General features: G+C 36.4%; 1 protein-coding gene across 1 annotated transcript in view; it reads left to right on the plus strand.

Moving 5' to 3' along the window:
- FAM172A (family with sequence similarity 172 member A) overlaps positions 1-20,000 on the plus strand; it is a 237,291-nt gene that overhangs the window by 31,442 nt on the left and 185,849 nt on the right. The window contains 2 exon segments of the mRNA XM_010726054.3: positions 5,603-5,668; positions 13,182-13,373. Of these exon segments, the coding sequence (XP_010724356.1) occupies positions 5,603-5,668; positions 13,182-13,373 (258 nt within the window).

Genomic DNA, 20,000 nt, shown 5'->3' on the forward strand with positions numbered 1-20,000 from the left:
AAAAAAAGAAAAAGGAAAAAAAAGAAAAGCCAACAGGTGTCAGCAAAGACCATGTAACAAAACATTGGGTCAAATCACAACCGTATATGCTACATTTATGATAAATCCCTGTTATTTTTCATTTAAAGATCTTGAGATCCTATTTGTGATCAGTCAGATTAGATTCCAGAATATCACACCCATGCATTAAGACTGAATTGCTTTCAGTAGAAAACTCAAGAAATCCCTTAGAGATAATGTCAATTCCATCTTAATGAATTGTTCTCCCACATTATAATCCAAGTGAAGTCTTTTATGAATTTGTAAAATACCATTGATTTTTTTTAAATTTATTTTATTTTTCTTTAGCTTTCAGTGAATAGAGCCTTTAAAAGTCCATTCAGCTTTTAGGATTTTTTGTTCTGACATAGTGAAGGTGGATTATTTTTTTATTGTTGTTTTTTGTTATCCCAGTTCCTAGATACGTCTGTGTCCAAGAGCAGTATGTCAGAATGTTCCTCTGCATCTCTCATTGTTACTTATTGGCAGGTGTGTCACACAAGGGTCAAAATAAAGCTCATTCAGCCAAGGCTATGGCAGCCACAGTAGCAAGCCTCAGGTCAGTGCCACCACTTGAGATTTGCCGCAGGGCAGTCAGTTGGAATTCATTTTGCATTTTTTTTTCAACTGAGCCTTGCTGCCGTTATACTGTAAAAAGGAAGAGGTTTTGAGTTGACTACTGTATGTTATAAGCATTGTTTTTCTTCTCTGCTCATTTTCTGTTTTTGCCATTAAGGTGCTTATTATTATTCAGGAGATAAATCTGATAATATAAGAAGGAACATTGCAGTGCATCATTAGGTCATCATATTGCTTCCAGTGGTTTTTACTTGTTTATTTCTTTGATTAGTTAAAAAATACACAGCCTGTGAATATAGCCTTGAAATTCCTAGAAAATTACTAGTTATACTTAGGGACCTGTCTCAGAGATTGTATTTAAATGATTTGAAAATAATATTCCTTCTATACAGGAGAAGGATCCATTTTTTAAAAAAAGCTAGATTCAGCAAGGCTGTAAGTCAAGAAGGCTGCTGGGGAGCTTCTCTTGCTCTACTGTGCAGTGTCAAGTCAAGCATACTTATGAGGGCTGCTCCAAAAGTAATGCCTCGTATTGTATTATGTTGGCCCATGATGTTAGAGACAGATGTTGGTGTTACAGCAGTAGAGATGGAACCTCCCGACCAGTATTTCATTACATGTTGTTGCCATGCAACAGATAGCTGCAGAGGGGCAATCTGACAGAATGGCATCTGGAATGGAAGTGCATATGAAGCAAAAGCGTGTCACTGAATTCCTCTAAGCGGAAAAAATGGCAACCACTGATATTGCTGCTTGGTTTATGGAGACCAACCAGTGGGTGTGAGCACAGTGAACTGGTAGGTGGTGTGTTTCAGCAGTGGCAACAGCAACAGAGGGCACCTCCAATGGTACAGATTGTTACGAGCACAGCAGGCAGGCACTTGTTCATTGCTGGTGGAAATGCGTAGCTAATAGTGATGACTGTATTGAAATACAGTATTTTGTAGCTGAGAATTTTCTCTATTATGTGTTATTTTAGTAGTAGATGTGGTCAACCTTGAGGTTAAAGTATTTCTGGTTCATAAGGTTAATAGAAGAATAATAAATACAATGGAAAGGTGTTGAGATTTGCTTATGGTAGGCATTATGAAAGTAGAGGAAATCAGGCAAGAAGGAAAATGCCACACTATCTATACTTTTTGTCTATCATCTACGTAGTTTTAGAGTTATGATCTATATCGTTCTGAGAATTCTAGCAGATACCTTAAAAAAAGTCATTAAGTTGTGATCTATTATCTGTATACCTGGCTGTCAGCGTTATGAAAAGGTTAATCAGTGGATCACATACAGCTCTGCTTTTACTCCTATGTGTCAAGTTTATTTTTGTATTTTTGATACGGTGTAGAGTACTTCTTTCAATTTCTTACTGAATTAAAATTCAGGCTATATTACCTTAAGTTTTTTGGAGATACCTTCTTGCCTTGAGGGCATGATTTCAGTTGTCTTTTCCAGAATTCTGCTATTTAAAGGTCTTCAGTGCTTTCTGACTGTCCAGGTAATCGAATTTAATTGCTCCATAATTAAAATTATTTTGGTTGTGGAGCCATATGGGGGAGTTGAGTTAAATTTATCTGTCTTGGGTTATTTTTTATCTTCATATGTTATTTCTAACATTTCGTAACTATTAGTATTCAAATTTGTATCACTGAAGTTTTTTTTTATATTTTTGGTTTAATCATTTTTCAGATACAATAAATACTACTGTTCATAACATAAACATGTGTAAGACTTTTGAACTTCATAGATGTCTTACTTTGGGTCCCTAGCTATTTGAAAAAGTACTTCTGGAGGTATTGTCACTGTATAGATAATATGTAAGTCAGAAGGTTTATTGTTTTGTACACTTCAGAAGGGTAACTGAGCATTCAAGTTTGATTCCCATCCTGAACCATATGTATTTCTGCTTTAAATGCAGTCCATAGTCCATAGTAGACTGAAAATCCTTAGGCTTACAGAAGACAAGACTCTGAAAGAAAAGTTGATGTATAAGCCGTTTAGCTCCTTCCCAGGAGGACCACTTTGTGCTGGGAAAAAGGATTCCCTTAGTTCAGCAATTCAACCTTTCTGTGGAGTGGAAGTGTGAGGCTAACCATCTTTTTGTTGTTGGGAAAGATTTCTCCCATGCTATCAGAGCAGGGGGCAAGAGGTATGGATACGCATTGCTTTTGCTTTTTTCTGCAGGCAGGCAGTGAGAAGACCTTAAGACCTTAAAAGTGTTTAGTTCAGATATTTATCTAATTTAGAATGTGTTTTTCTGTTAGATTCCACTCAGAATTGAATGAAGAGTAAAGACAACTTAAAATCAGGTTCCCAGTGTTTCCTGCAAGAAGTAGAGAATGGACATTTTTTTCTTCCTGTCTACTGTCTCCTCCAGGCTGTTGATTTCACACATTTTGGGCAAGCCTTAATCTTGTTTTTTTCTTGTCTCATCTCAGACACTTGGTGCTTCCTGCTCACCAGCAGCCTTGTTACCTTGAATTACAATGTAGCATACTGCTTGTTGGCAGACCTATTGAGTTGGAAGAGCATAAGTATCAAGAAATTCTTTTTGTTGTCTTCCATCATTCCAACTGTCAGGTTGACAGCAAGTGTACTAGCTATTGCTAAAATAAATCCCTGCACTTACTGAACTCCTGCTGCCAAAAAAAAACCAAATCCCTCTTCTGGTCTTGAATACACTATGGCAGTTTACAGTTTTTTCTTCAAATTGTTCTCAGCCTTGGAGGCCATCCAGGTGCTGAGTTGTCTGAGTCTTACCATTTCCATTAGCGACTTCAGCCTTTTTTCTTCATGACATCTCGTATTGAAGTCATTCATTAGACTACATCTTTGCTTTACAGGATCTACTGATTTAACCATTCAATTTTTAAGTCTGATTTCACTGTTTATTAAATTAGAGTAGTGCATAGAGAGACAGTTAGGATCAGAGCCCCATTGAGCCTGGCTCTTGAAAAAATCAGTAAAGGTTTGCATCTGCCCTGAAGACATCACAGTCTGAATGGATAAGAGAGAATAGAAGATGCAGATATGTAACGTAGCTTCAAAAAAAGAGAATTTACAAGTAATGTCTAAAATATATTTTCTTCATAGCATTTTTTTTTCATTTCCAAGGGTTCTTCTGGTATTTCTGATGGTTTGTAGATGCTTGGATTTAGAGTGAAAAATAAAATTTCTATCTTTGAGGCCGTATTATCATTATATTCATTTTAATGTCTGTACAGCATCAGTATCTTAGACTGCAGGAACTTAACTGCTTTACTTGCTGGCATTACATTGAAGTTGATTTCGGTGAACCATAAAAAGTTTGGCCCTGAAGGTAAAATTACACTGTATGCATGTTCGTAACATACTGCTTTGGGGATAAACATGTCTTAAATCAACTCATTGCTCACAGCTAAATTCCTTCCCCAAATGCAGTTTCCGTGTAGATAGTAATGTTCAGTAAGACTGATTTTCTTTAAAACCATAAAGTTTTTTAACGTAATTCTATCAATAAACATATCTGAGCAGGGAAGTAAAGAATTCACAGAATCCTAATAAAGATTTAGTTTTTTGTGTAGTGGAAGATTAGGGAAGGCAGGGGACAGGTACAGCTTCTTTAATTAGCTTTCATCAGTACCTCTGATTTGTTCAAATATGTTCCAAATGTTTGCATATTATGTTTGCTCACATGTACATAATGAAAACTGTTGGACTTCATTGAAACTTTATTTGGTAATTCTACATTTGGAAAATTAAAATTTAAGTTTATGATACCCTGGCTCCTACTTGCTCAGTTCACAGTGTGTTGTTAAGATGCCATCACTTGAGAGCTTTTGTTACAGCAGCATTTCTGTTGTGGCTTAATATGCTATGGGTTCAGATGGCAGTAATTGTGCCCTTGAGCAGTTGGACTAAAGAATACCAGGTGGGTTTGTATCCAGATACTCTTAGATTAATAATTCCAGTCTTAGATCTTGTCCTGTCTGGAATTTACATAGTTCCTCAAGCTTTAAAATGAAGGCAAGCACCATTTGAAGCTCTTAATGAGCAGGTTTTTTTCCTCTTTAATTTGTGCCCACCCTTTTTTTTTTAAGCTTTAGCAGCCAGTGAAATCCAGGCAGTTACTTCCCAACCATTTTTACAACCCCATATGGACAAAGCAGTTCAGTTTGTTCCTCAACTTAATTTGCAAATTAATAACAGTTTAAAAGTTTTTCCATCCATATCTCCATTTTCATACAATATATAAGGATGAAAAAATGTCCCTAGATAGGAAATAAACTTTTGAAGTCTGAACAATTTGGTTAAGCTTGAGGCAGCATTTATTTGGTTGTGACTGGGCTGTGTTGGCTTTTTGTTGTTGTTGTTGATGCTCTTTGAAATAATTCCTTTTGTTTCAAATCTAAAATTTCAATTGTATTTCTACATGGAGACAAGAGACTTAAACTCCCCCATACTGGGAAATCAGTCAGAGTTTTTTTTCTATTTGGAACACCTTTGACCCATCCCTCCCCATTTCAATGAATAGAAATGGCAAGGCAACTTGTGCTAAGGGTGACTAAAGATCTGCTCTCCATGTAGCTCATGAAGTGAACCTGCAGGGACGGGGTTTCAGGAGTCCTGCTTAAGGAAAAAATGCTTTTAAAGTATTTCTTTGCAAAATAGATCCTTTCTTGTACCCCTGAGTATATATTAATTGGTTATAATCCTTAGTTTTCAGGCACATAATTATTCACACAGCAGCAGGTGATGGATTCACAGGTACAGTTACAATTTCTTTGTACTGGCAAGCGGTCTTTACTGAGATCTAGAGAGGACCTTTTTGTATAAAGCTCTACATTCTATAATTAGTTGTACAGTAAAGAATTCAGATATGTGGCAAAACATGTGCAAGTTCTCAGAAGTTTAACCAACCAGCCTTCGAGTTATCTGCTTGGACGTGTAATTACTGTAGGTAATTTAACTTCTGCTGTTTTCTCTTTTGGTCTGTTTTTTCCTCCAGATTATTACTAAACATGTTTATGGACTACTGGAAAAGGAATGCCACCTGAAAAAAATAACTCTCCCAGTAAGTAGAACTATTTTTCAGAGATATTTTTCACTTGGATCTGTGAAATGTAGAGATAGTTTTCAGATAGACAGGGGCTCTATGCAAAGTGTGGTCTCAGAGCACTGATTTCACATGCAGTGTATGTGCACATCTGGAGAAGTGGTTTTGCCTGACTATTAATGTGCCTGATTTTTCCAGCTGAGCCTTCCTCACCCTGCCAGACACCAGATTATTCAAAATGTTCTAATTTTGGTAGAGGAACAATAAGATTTTGAAATGTTGTTTGTGAATATTTTATAGATGGATTTCCAGAACTAAAAACAGGTGCCTCCAGCAGGCAAACAACCTCAAAGTGGAGTCTCAGTAAAACTACTCCATGTCCTTTTGTTAAAAAGCACATTTTCGGTAGCTTATAACATGTATGTGTTACAAAGTGCCATTGTTGTTTAGTAAAAATATATGATCAGCCTTTAAAAGTGACAAAGCACTCCACATACAGCGTGAAGGAGTGCATCTGTCTAGAAGTGTATACACTAGCATGACGTTCAGTGAGGAACCATCAGCATAATTGCTCTTTGTAGATTTTCCATCACTATTAGAATGGAAGATGAACAAGCTTGGACTGAGTTTCACCATACTGGTATTCACCTATGTCACACGTGTAGTACTTCCTTCTGCTCTGCTCTGAGCTTTTACTATCTAGGCTGGGAGAACTGTTCATTATTTACTCTTTTTCTGTGATTTATGTAATAAGCACTGGTGTGCTGATGGATTTTGTCACAAGTACACTTAAACCATTTTCAAATGTATTGCTTCCAGCTTCTCCTAAGTGTTGTAGTTTAATTGCATTTTGGAGTAAAGGACAAACTCCAAGTGCAATTTCATTTTGAGCAGTGTGGAAGATTTGTTACAAGGTATAAATAACACAGTTGTTAATTGTTGGTGTTTGTCAGAAACTCTTTTCAAAGTCAAAAACGAATTATGAAGAAGGCTACAAAAATTAAGAAGGTGAAAAATCGAAGTTGCTTAAATACTATGTTTACATCACCCAAAGATTTTGAAGTAACATCACAAACAGGCATAGTTTAAATTGGTAAAGGAGGCTGATAGAAACAGTAAGATGGCTTGTGGCAAGATTAAGGTGCGTTATATGAGGAAGATAGAAAAGAATATTATAGCTGCTCTTAAGTTTCATATCACAGTAAGATCACTGAAAAATGAATTTGAGGAATTGTAGTTGTAATGGCTATTAATAACATAATTCATGAATTTGATAGATGAGCTGCATGCATATTGAATCATCCGCTCAAATGAGAAAAACAAAAATCATTTTTCCCAATACAGTTTGTCCAAAAACTTCCACACTAGATGGTTGGCTATTTTTTTGGAAACAGGATGTACTTCTGAGGAACTGTCTCAAATTGGCATATCAGTGGCAGATATCTTAGAGCAAATTGATTTACTGTACAGTAATCATCTTCCTGGGTGAGACGGTTTTTAAGCCTAGGGTTTTGTAAGAAATCAAATGTGAAGCTGCATACAACTAGAATGTAACTTAGTCCTTAAATCAGCTACTCTTAAAAGAGGCAAGGAAAAGGGTGAATATGATGGCTTTTGAAAAGGCTTCAGGAAAGATTCCTAGAGCTGTATATAAGGAAAAAATAATATTTTGGGATAAAGTCAGCACCATTTTCCTTTTAAAAGACCTGCTAGAATTCATCAAAGGCCTCAGAGATCACATGAAAAAAAAAAAACTTGTCAATAGAAGAGTACATGGATTTTCAGCAAGCTGCCAACATTTTTAAAGAAAACACTTTCTGACTTCCTGTGGTATGCTTGGTCACACCTTCCCACCTCTTGCAGGCAGGATGTGACACACATGAGGCGGGAGTCCCCTTAGGAGTTAATAATTGGCTAAAGGGAAAAAAAAACGATATTTGTACTTTACAGATGAAAGTAGTTGTAACCAATGTGATGTTATTAAGCTCTGCCCTGACATACTAATAAGTAAAAAGAAAGAAGGAATTAATAGAACATAAGTAAAGTACCTGATTTTTCTAAAGTGATAATGAATACTTAAATCTAAAACTGGTTCAGATGATTTTGAGTATTATTTAATGGTACTGGATGATTAACTGATGAAATGACATGAGATTCATTTCTGGTAAATGTGAAATTGTGGTGAAAAGAACTCACTCTGTAAACACGCTGGTGGCCTCTAAATGAGCTATAACTACTCAGGAAAGATCTTGGAGTGATTGTGAATAGCTCTCTGAGAACATCAGTTAGAGCTCAGTGGCAGTCAAAAACCCTCAAAGCAAATAGGATGTTAGGAATTACGAAGTGTTGAGAACAAAACAGAAAAACATAGTCATTCCACTCATTATGTGGTACCCCATCTTGAACACTGCATGGAACCTGGACACAGTATTAAAAAGGATACGCAGAATTAAAAAAAAAATAACACAGAGGAGGGTTGCAAGGATGATCACAGGCATGAAATGCTTTTCAGACAAAGAAAGATTAGACAGCTTGGAAAATAGAAGGAATATGACAAATCTATAACATCATGAAAGGTATAGAGAAGATGAATAGGGAATGTTTTTTTGCTTTTTTTCATAATAGAGAAGCTAAGGGGCATCAAGTTTAAATTATCAGGCAGGAGATCTCTACTGAAAGAGAGGAAGTACTTTTTTCATATAGATCCCAATTATATTGTGGAACTCACTGATGCAGAATACTGTTAAGGAGAAAGGTACAAATGCATTCAAAAAAAACCATTTGACAGTATTGAGGTGTGACAGCTACAGTGAACTCTTGTGGTCACTTGTCCAGTAATAAAGCATGTCCCAAGAAGCTCAAAACTTACTGGCTGCCAAAAATGAGAGTTTTTGTAAACATTCTGTTCTCATACTGTTTCACTAATCAACCTGCAAGTTATCAAAAAAAGGATGCTGGGACCTCTAGTTTGAATAGTTTGACCATTCTGGTCCTTTTATAAAAATTTCAGAGATAAATATGGAAATATTATTCCTGAACTTTGTCACAGAAGATCAGTAGTGTCTTTTATTTTTCTGTGAGTCATAAGGAAGCTGTGAACTGGAGTGCTTTTCCTTCCAAATTACTGAAGTGTACTGAAATTCTATGCTTCATTGACAGCATTTCATGTTCTCCTATTTTCCTTAATTTCCACTTCCTGAGTGAAGTCCAACTTTGCTGTCTTTATTTTACTTTCTCAGATGGCATCTTCAGTTTTGGAAACAGTTATTTGTAAATTTCCTTTCATATTAAAAAAAAAAGGAACAGTTTGGGAGTCTGGAAATATTGCCCATCTTTTTATTTCCCTAACGTCTATGCCAAATATAAATCCAAACCTTTTTTGATCCAGAAAAGCTTAGATGTACAGTGTTTCTGTAAAACACTGCAGTTTTCTTCATATTCAATATCTGCTCCTGGACTTGAAAATTTAAATGAAGAGACTCATATTCACGGAGAAACAATTCAATTACTTCTTTTAAATTTCTCATTTTGTGCTCCATTGAAGGTTGTATTATTAATACAAAAAAGACTGAAGTTTTTTCCTTTTTTTTTCTTTTTTTTTTTTCAATCCACATGAAGCTTTTACATTACTCTGGTTTAAATAGCATAATCAGTGATTGATCTTTGCTGTTCTTCAGCTGTTGAGGACAAATAGAGGGTGCTTCTGAATTAAATGCATCTTTAACAGTTTCTGGGAATGTCTGAGATAGAATTTTAAATAATTACTAACATGTTTTATTGACAGTAGTACTGAAAGGGCTCGCTGTGGAGTTTTCTAACTTATCAATGCTTTGCTCTTTCTCTTCAGTAGATAAAACTTCATTCAGTAGTTCTCTTGATCTACTGGAAAGTCAAGAATCATTTTTCTATGAGAAACAACAATCTCCTACCTCCACTGCTTACTCCTATTTGCTGTTTTGTTACCAAGGCCAGTTAATGCTTGATTGTAAAAATTCCACCAGTTTCAGATGTGTTCATTTGTTTCTGGTTATCTACCAAATGCTAGTTTGCTGCTCGTAGTATTGATCAGCAGTTTTCATTTTGTACTGAATGACTATACTGTATGACTGAAAAATTATAAATCTGGACATGCAATTTCATGAAGACAGTAATGTGCGTTAGCATGTTTTGTGTAGAACTACATAACAGGGGACTTTCTTATCTTGAACACAAATAAGCAGTTTTCTTCCTCCACCAGGTACTCATAATTCTCTCTGTAGAGTCTTTTGTTACATTTATTTTCCCTGTTATTTCCTCCACTCTCAAAGTACATCTGTTTCACCTGTTTGTACATTTGTCCTTATGATTTTAATTTCAGTTTCTTAACATAAGAAAAACATTGGGCTTTTCTTTCCCTTTAGAACTTTAAACTTTAGCAGTCAAAAAAGGATGCCCAATGGACAACATTAAAGACCTCTAGATCTTAGTCTGCTAATGGCTAAGAACTAAAAATTGAGTTATATCAACAATGTCTAAGGATGGATGTCAGAATAAGATTAGATTTCTAGAATATTTTGTTGTTCCTCTAAGTTTTGGTAGCAGCTATGCAAAATAATAACTATTCTACTATTGAAATATTCTATACACTGACACTAATGCATCATGTGATAGCTTATCTGAGATTGAATACTTGAAGGGAGCATATAAACAGTAGGGGGAATGGCTGTTTACAAGGGTGGATAGTGCCAGCCCTTGTCCTTGCCAGCCCTTGTCCTCATGGGGGACGTCAGCTTCCCTGACATATGCTGGGAATACAACACAACGCAGAAGAAGAAGTCTAGGAGGTTTCTGGTGTGTATGGAGGGTAACCTTCTGATGCAGCTGATGAGAGAGCCTACAAGAGCAGCTGCCCCGCTAGGCATACTGTTCACAAACAGAGAAGGTCTGGTGGAAGATGTGAAGGTCGGGGGCTGTCTTGGACAGAGAGGCTATGAAGTCGTAGAGTTCTCGATTCTTGGTGGTGCCAGGAGGGGGAACAACAAAACTGCTACCTTGGAATTCCGGAGGGCAGACTTTGAATAGTTCAGACTAGTAGGGAGAATCCCCTGGGTTCCAGTCTTAGAGAGTAAAGGGGTCCAAGATGGCTGGTCGTTCTTCAAGAAGGAAGTCTTAAAGGCGCAGGAGCTGACTGTCCCCCTGAGCTGCAAAATGAGCCGACGGGGAAGAAGACCAGCATGGATGAACAGGGAGCTATTCTTGAGGCTCTGGGAGAAAAAGAGAAAAAGAGAATCTACCTCCTGTGGAAGAAGGGGCAGGCAACTCAGAAAGAGTGCAGAGATGTTGTTAACGTGTGTAGAGAGAAAATCAGAAAGGCAGAAGCCCAGCTTGAACTCAACCTGGCTGCTGGGGTAAAAAGGAACAAGAAAAATCTGAGAAAAGTAAAAATTGAACATAATTTTAAGTTCTAAATTATCAGCAAAATATGGATTTGTTTGACATTCCTAGCTACAAATCTGTAGAAGACTGTTATTGCATGGGAATAACAATGTTGAATCAAGTTGTAAAATTAGACTAATTGAATTTGAGCATTTCACTGAACTCATTCAATTTGTCTTTAAACAAAAGATCAGAAATAAGTGTGTGTGAATAGCTCCAGAAGAGAAAGTGGCTGATAAAAATAAATTATTTTAAATGTACTCAGTTTGTCTAGCACTAAGTGGCATTCTGCATTGATTTGCCAATAAAATAAGGTTGTGCACAAGAGTGACCTTTATGGGCATTCTTTAGTGAAGGCTAGATTTAACAAATTGTTACTGTTGGAAGAGAAATTAACTTGAGGTAAAGTTTCCAATGGTAATTCAGTTGAAGAATGGAACAAATAGTTATTTTTTAATAGCTTAATAGATATTTTTTATTCTTTTACTTTAGCGTAATTGCAAAAGTGTGAAGTAGAAGTGTGTCTTCTAGAACATATGATTATTAGGTACTGATATTTCCTAATTGCTGAATAGAAATTTAGTTTTCTAAATACTGAAACATACAACCAGGGTATAGCTTGCTAAAATACAAATTTTCAAAGTTTTGTGCTAATTATATTATTGTGTGTATTCAGTTTGTGTGCAAAAGTCAACTACATCATATCAAGTACTATTTGAGACAGTACTCAGTTTTAAGATATCTGTACTGGTACTTCAGAAGTAGCTGTGTGATATGACTGTATCCCCAGTATGCAATACAGTTGTACTCATAAGCTCTTTTCAATTGATTTTTTTTTTCATTACATTTTCTGTTTTTCTGCGAAGTGTGGGAGAAGATGAGTACATTTCCTGTTGTAAAGAATGAAAGTTAAGATGCATTAAATATTTTGTTATTCTGGAATAGAGCATAAGGTCTTCAGCCCTGTGGCAGATGCTGAATGTTCTTCCAGTTAGAGATTCATTTTGTTCAAGCAGACTCAATGGCTTCATGAAAAATAAAAATTAAAAAAAAAAATAGGCAAGGCTTACATTTAAAAAGTCTGGAAATTCATGCAGGATTGATTTTTCTGGGGGATGGTGAATAGCATATCCAAGTATGAGAGAAAAACTGGAATATTCCAAGCAGCTATTTCCCCTTTCTCAGTGTAAGGCTCATATCCATCACTACTTCAGAGTTTAAGGCAACCCAAGGATATTCCTAGCAACCATATTTGGTTTGTGTGGTTTGTGAAATACGGAGTACAAAAGGCTATAGGGATCCTGATCTACCCTTCCTTTCCGTCGTATTCAAGTAGGAGAAAAAGGAAGAGTGACCACAAACATTGCTCTTCTGCCTTGAGCAAGGCTCAAAAAGCCAAGTACAGGGCTGTTTTATAGAAATGGTGTTTGTGTAGAGCAAAAAGCACACCTTTACTGTGTACACTAACAACAAATGTTGGTTTACTGAATATTGAAGGCGCTTGTTCCTATAGTAGATTATCTGAGTCCTGCTGCTGAACTGCTTTAGATCTGGACTGGATTTCTGTATTTTATTAGAGCTATCCTTATTAAACTTATAATAGGCAAATTTGCAATACTGGCTTATATGTGGTTTACTGGGTATTTATGGTGAGGTGACTGAGATGGAACTCTTGGATGTTTTTTTTTTACCATATCAGACTTTTATTTTTGTTTCAAATATACGAGAGGTGACAAATTACTTGATTTTTGTCCTTTTTTTTTAAAGATTGTTCTTTTATGAACTCTCTTTTGCCAGTAAATTATTGTAAATAGCTTCTGTTTTAAAGCTGTAGTATTCTTTTTTACCATGCCCATCACTTTTTTGTTCTATAATTCAGTTTAAATCATCTGTGTTTAACCATTCCAAAGCATTTTTGAAGTTCAGAATTATGTTGCAGGAGTATTAACTTTTTGCTTTGTTTTTATTTAGTGCTGGGTACACGGTAGCCCATAAAATAAATATATGAATAGCAGAAGTGCTATTGATACCAATTCTGGGGGCTAACTTTATAACTACAGATGTTCTTTTAAAATTTTTATTCGTGCATAAAAGTCTATATTGGCTGTAATTGCAGGTTGATGCTACTGAGAATGAACCAAAAAGCTTTATCTTTATGAGTGAAGATGCATTAACAAATCCTGACAAACTGTTGGTCCTAATTCATGGTAATGGCGTTGTCAGAGCAGGTCAGTGGGCTAGGAGACTTATCATTAATGAAGATCTGGACAGTGGCACACAGATACCATACATAAAGAAAGCTACTGAGGTAAGTGAAAGTGTATATATGTACATTTCTGTGTGTATAGGCATGTGTACTAATGTAAGAAGAACTATGAATCTGAAATGTTGTAGTATTTTAGTCTGTATTCTACATTTTCCTTTATGATCATCTTATTTGTGGTGTGAATACTTGATATTTTAAGAACTTTTGTCAAATAGATCTAAGTTTTTCTCTTACAGTAATTTTTTTTTTTTTTTAGTTTTATATCATTTTGTGGCAGTATTGCCATGTAGTGTAATATGGTATCTAATGTGACAAGAGCCCTTAACAGGCGATGAGATGCAATACAAGGCCTTACAGAAATTTGTTACGATTTGAAGTGTTTTCTTTTACATTTCATTAAATTTGTACATATTCTCACTCAACGTCTGTTGTAATCTCATGATAACATTAGCTTTCATGATAACAGCAGGCTTTTTTGCTAGACTTGTACTGAATTTATTAGAGGCACAGTCTTTTTCAGTTTTGCACTGAATACTGATTCACTGTGATTCACCTATCAATACTTGACAGTTAAAAGCATTTACATTTTGTGGACACTATTCTGTTGTGGTTTTGTATGTAAAGGAGAGATAATGCGCAACTTGTGTAAAAAATGTGTAATATGGAACATTGAAGTATAGTGCATCTCTTGCCTTCTACTGCTTTAGAGAAACTTACTGTAGTAAACATTCAAAAGCCTATTCAAAATTAGCTATTATATTTGTCAAGATGCTTTACCCTTAATATCAGCGTTTTCATTGTGATGGTTGCACATTTTGCTAAGTGAAGCTGAAACTCTTGCAGTTTATGGAATCGTAGTATGGCTTGGGTTGGAAGGGACCATAGAAATCACACTCTCTAATGAGCAGGGCTACCACACACCAGCTCAGGCTGCCCAGGACCCCGTTCAACCTGTCCTTGAGTACGTCAAGGGATGGGATACCCGTGGCTTCTCTGGGCAACTTTTTCCAAGGAGTTAGTCACCAACCTCTGAGCAAAGAATTTCTTCCTCATATCTAATATAAATTTCCCCTTTTAATTTACAACTGTACCCCATTGTCCTATCCTTATCTGCCCATGTAAAAAGTTGATCTCCCTCTGTTTATAGACTCAATAGAAGTACCAGAAGGCTGCAGTGAGATTTCGCCAGAACTTTCTCTTTTCCAGACTGAACGAGTCCAGATCCCTTAACCCTTTCTTCCTATGAAAGATGCTCTAGTCCTCTGTGGCCCTCTTCTGAATCCCCTCAAATAGGTCCATGTTTTTCTTGTGTTGGTGGCCCCAGTACTGCAGACGGGTCCTCACAAGGGCAGAGGACAATCACCTCCCTCTCTCTCCCTGTGGCCATCCCTCTTTTGATGCAGCCCAAGATATAGTTGGCCTTCAGGAGACAGGTAGCTACATACCATGTTGGCCTTCCTGTAACATAGAACATTTTAAATCAAGATTCAAAGGCAAATGCAAAAGCACTTAGAAGCTTCTAAAGTATAATACCGTTTTTTGGTAGGTCAGTAGGTCAAGTATAGGAGATTAATTTCAAGAGTGCGAGTTCCAGAACTTTTCCTAAGAAAGCTGCAGTGCTGTAGTTGCATTAATTTTAATAATGGTGCTTACATGCCTACACTTTTTTTTCCCTAAAGATGATGCTGTTGTGGCTAACATCAGATGTTGAGCATTTGGGGGATAATATCTCTAAATTAATGGAAAATCTTGAAATGTATTTTTCTAGGAAAGGAGAATTCTAGATTCTTTTTCCTGTTTGTTATGAACTTAATGTCATGATTGTGTCAATGGAATAGTGGGAAGAGCTCTGTTCCCTCAAGCTTATAACCTTAAAAACAGGCTTTGTATTTCTGCATTTTGAGCACTTCTTTAAAAATCACAGCAAAGCAACAAAAGTTTCATGACAAAGTATCTTCAACATTGTAACCATGTGATCACATCAGGACCTCGGTCTTGATGCTTTTATCTTTAGATTTTCTTCTTTAATGTGTTGTTTTTTTTTTTAATTTGTAGTGCACTTTAGTTGAATAATTCCAACTGTTGTAATAGCCACTCTGCTCTTTCGTCCGTCATAAAATTGTGGCAAGCATACTAACTGTGTAGAGCACATATTATCTGCAATGATTTTTGTTATGTCAAATCAGCTATAGAGCGTATCAAATTGTATTATTTTAAACACACTGATATTATTGGTATCATGGTGTCTCACTGTAGTGAGAACTGAAAGTCTGTCTGGTTACATAAGGCAGTATCAATAGAAGTCAAAACCTGCTGAAGGGACTTGGAGTCATTATATTATGACTAAAAAAAAAAAAAGAGACAGGTCATTACTTCTTGTACAGATCATATAAATTACTTTTCCAAGTGCAGGAAGTTATGGTAGAATGAGTGCAAAGGTTCCAATTTTAGTTAGTAAAAACTGTATCCTTTTCTGGGTTTTCTGGTATTCAATCATCTAGTTGATTTAGGCATTTCTATCACATATGAAATGAAAATAACTGACCTAGATAGTAAATGGCCTCAATGAAAATTGTGATAGCTCCTCATACAGTATTGCCAGTTTGAAGGAAGGAATTATATTCCTTGATATTCTAGTGTTTGTTCTTAGAAGAGGTCTCATTTTTGAGTGAAACCAGTAGACCTTATCAAAGCATAAGATTACAGTGCTGATGAGAGGAGAACTTGGATTTTATATATATATAATAAACTGTGAATTTGAAGTGGCTAATTGTATCTAGGATTTGAAAATTCCCCTGATTTGTGATTGTGAAACAAGTGCATGTAGCTTAAAACATTTGCTGGCAACTAGGTTTTCATTCACAAATGTTCATTTACTGTTTTGAGCACCACAATATTTGAGAGACATAAAACTATTAGAAAGCACCCAGGAACACTAAGAAGATGATGGTCTGAAGGGCAAGTTTTATGAGGAGCAGCTGCAGTCCCAGAATGTGCAGTGAACAGAGCAGAGGAGCTGAGGGGAGGCCTGATGGCAGCTGCAGCTCCTCACAGGGAGCGGAGGGCAGCGCTGAGCTCTGCTCTGTGTGACAGCGACAGGGCCCGAGGAACGGCGTGGAGCTGTGTCAGGGGAGGGGCAGCTGGGGGACAGAGACAGGGTCTGCACCAGAGGGTGGTGGGCGTGGAACGGGATGCACAGGGCAGTGGGCACAGCCCTGAGCTGCTGGAGTTTCAGGAGCATCTGGACACTGCTTTCAGACAAGGTGTTTGGATTTTGGGTGGTGCTGTATGGAGCTGTGAGATGGACTCAATGATCCTTATGTATCCCTTCTAACTTGGGATATTCTGTGATTGTAGTAAACATGGTTAACCCAGCAGGCAGCTAAGCACCACACAGCACTTGCTCATTCTCTCCTCAGTGGCATGGAGGAGAGAATCAGAAAAAGGTGAAACTCATTGGCTGAGATAAAGGCAATTTTATAGGACAGAAAAAGATGGAAAGCAATAATATTAATAAAAATATATATTTACTAAAAAGTGATTCACAGCGCGATTTCTCACCACCCACCAACTAACGCCCAGCCAGTCCCTGAGTAACAACTCTCTCCACTCCGCCAACTCCCCTGCTTTTATAGTTTCGCATGATGTCATAGAGTATTCTCCCGTTTGAGGAAAAACTTAGAGACCTGGGTCTGTGCAGCCTGCAGAAGAGTGAGGGAGCATCTTATCAGTGCTCATAAATATCTAGTGGATGGGAGTCAAGAACATGGGGCCAAGCCCTTTTCAGTGGTGCCCAGTGTTAGAACAAGGGTTCTAACCCTTGTTGCGGAGTCTCCTCTGGATATATTCAAAACCTGCCTGGATGCTTTTGAGTATATCCTACTGTAAGGAACCTGCTTTAGGAGGGGGTTAGACTAGATGGTCTGCAGCAGTCCTTTCTAACCCCTACAATTCTGTGATTCTGTAACTTAAAACATACATTTGCAACACCTCTACTTCCTTTAAAATAAAACAAAAACAAAACAAAACAAAAGTCATAGATCAAAAATATATATTTTTCTTTGCTGCTTTCCTCTTCAGACAGTGATGGAACTACCACAAGCAAGTTTCTATTTATTTCCTGGAAAAACTGAAAACAGGCACGCAAAAGGTGGATATATCGGTATACAGTGGATTTAGCTCTCATATCCAGAAAATTAAATGAAGGGAAAAGAGTAGAAGCAACTACTTCTTTCTGGCACAACACTTTCAAAAGAAGAAAGAAGGAAAAAAAAACAACCTATAATAAAGTGTGTGTGAAATCAGGGAGAAATAGAAAGTCTTGAAATTTATCAGACTTCTAGTGGCTTGGGGCTGATACATACTGGAAAGAAAAGATCCAAGGAGATATATCCTAGTGGGAATTCCAGTAGCTAGAAATGTTCTTTCTTTTCATCTGAATGGTTCCTGTAGGTAGCACTTCTTCCATCTTTTATATCAAACTGTATTGTATAGATTCAGTCCTGTGTGTAATAGGTTGTGGAAGTAGTTTACAAGGTTTTATATAAAAAGGAGGTAAGATTAATATACAAAATTAGAAAATCAACTCTTACAGTGTAAAAAGAGATTTTCTCTCATAGTGCAAAAGAGTGAAAAAGAGAAGAAACAAGTGATAGGATAGAGAATGCATATAGGATGTACAAAATGTTAGAGACATGTAAATTAAAAAAAAAAATTATAATACAATACTGAAGCTATTCAGTTTTTATAAGTAAACAGATGTAAATCAAGGAGGAATTTCAACCACTTATACATTTTGAGTAAATATGATTCACTGTCTCATAGAGTCAGTCTTTTCTCTGTCACTTTTTATTTAGATATATATACAGTAACTGAAGCAGCACTAAGACAGTGAGAGACAGAGCTAAGTTATTTAATTCACTGATTAGGGAATTTACTTGAGGTGTCAAAAATTAACATTTTATGCTTCTGATTTCGTGGAGGTAGCTCAGAGTCTCCCATAATCTGTCAGTCACTGGGCAGTTCTGGAGGTTAGACTGACTGGTTCATTGCCAAGTGAATAACGACGTAGATGGTAATCAAAACATTCAGATGGGAGATGTACAAATGACACCAGTGATACACTGTAAAGTGATACCTAGGAACAGGCAAGAAGGGATGACAAAGGCAGCTACTGCTTTATGTAATAGTGTTCCCTCCATAGTGACCAGAGAAGCAGATTCTGTGCTTTTAAGTCTGCTGGGTGTAAAGCAAGGAGAAGCTGCATTCAAACCACTTGAACTGGCAGCTTGCTCCTGCGGGAACCAGCAGCTCAGCTCACCTTGGACACTGGGAAGAATTTTGGAGTCCTCTTATCTTTGGTACATTTCCTCCAGGGAACAAAGTGGAGACCAACTTACTGTACTTCTTACAGGAGTGCAAAAAAACCTGATGGATGCTTTCTGCCTTTGGAAATTCAGTGTGTTTGTTACCTAGGAAAGCTGTGGGCCCAAAGATGCTAATGAAGTTCAGTTGCAGCAACTGTCAGCTATTCAATTTTTAGTATATTTTTTTAAACAAGCAAGAATTTTTGCCTGGCTTCAAATTCCATCCCTCTATGAGATTGCTTAGATATTGTTACGATTACTTAAAGGAAAATTAATGCTTGATGTAAGGGTAATAGCAGAAATACCAGAAATAGGAGAAAAATAGCCTTTTCAGAGAGCCTGGATAATTTTTTCAAAATAAATGTGGCAGAATCCAGACATCAGAATTTCTGTGAACAAGTGAAAACAGGACTGGCTTGAGATGGGCAACATCTATTCATTCAGATTAGTGTCATTAATATATATAAAAGTTGGTAATATTTAATGAGAATTGCTGAGTTATTACTTCCTTATTTTGCAGTAAGATGTTAAGTGCATTGAAAAAAAAAGGATCAGGTGTAGCAAAGTAGTAGTAAATTTACCCACCATAACGTTAATTCACAATATTGATTAGTCGCTGGTATGGTAACATGTTCGAGTCCAACCATTTTGTAAAAATGAGACAGAGTTAGTATTTAAACATTATTGTAAAAAAAAAAGAAGTACATTGTTTAAACTGCAATATCAAGAATTCTTGCTGAAAAACTTCCATATCTTGTGTTTAATCGCAGAATATATTTTTTGACAAAATCCTCTTGGCTCTATTTGTCATATTATAGAGCCCAAGGCTAAAATTTTGTCTTAAAGATTGCAAGTACTTAGGATATTTCAATGAGGTGAACAAGTGGCACTGGAAGTAAAACAGATGACATTTCTTTGCACTTGCAGTTTTTACATAGAATTGTAATATTTATGTTGGTTTTACTGCATATATTAATGGGTATTTACAGTGTCATACTAATCATGATCTTACTTGGAATTTTAGTATTTTACTGGATATGAAATTTAAGTAGAATGGACAGGAAGGTGGTATATTATTTTCTTTCAAATAGTATTTATCTGAATATTTGTTTATATTCATTTTGGTAGGCGATCAAAATAATATTGCCTGTAAAGCACCTCTTCATAGAGAAAACTTCTTTACGTCTTTTGAGAATAATACTAACTAAACTAATGTTACAAGTAATTAGATGTATTCTTTTTTGAGATATTTCCTGATGTATAAACACAACATACAGTGTAGTACAAAATAAATCATCATGTA

Source organism: Meleagris gallopavo, chromosome Z (genome assembly GCF_000146605.3).
Source record: "Meleagris gallopavo isolate NT-WF06-2002-E0010 breed Aviagen turkey brand Nicholas breeding stock chromosome Z, Turkey_5.1, whole genome shotgun sequence".
In the NCBI taxonomy this organism is placed as follows: domain Eukaryota; kingdom Metazoa; phylum Chordata; class Aves; order Galliformes; family Phasianidae; genus Meleagris; species Meleagris gallopavo.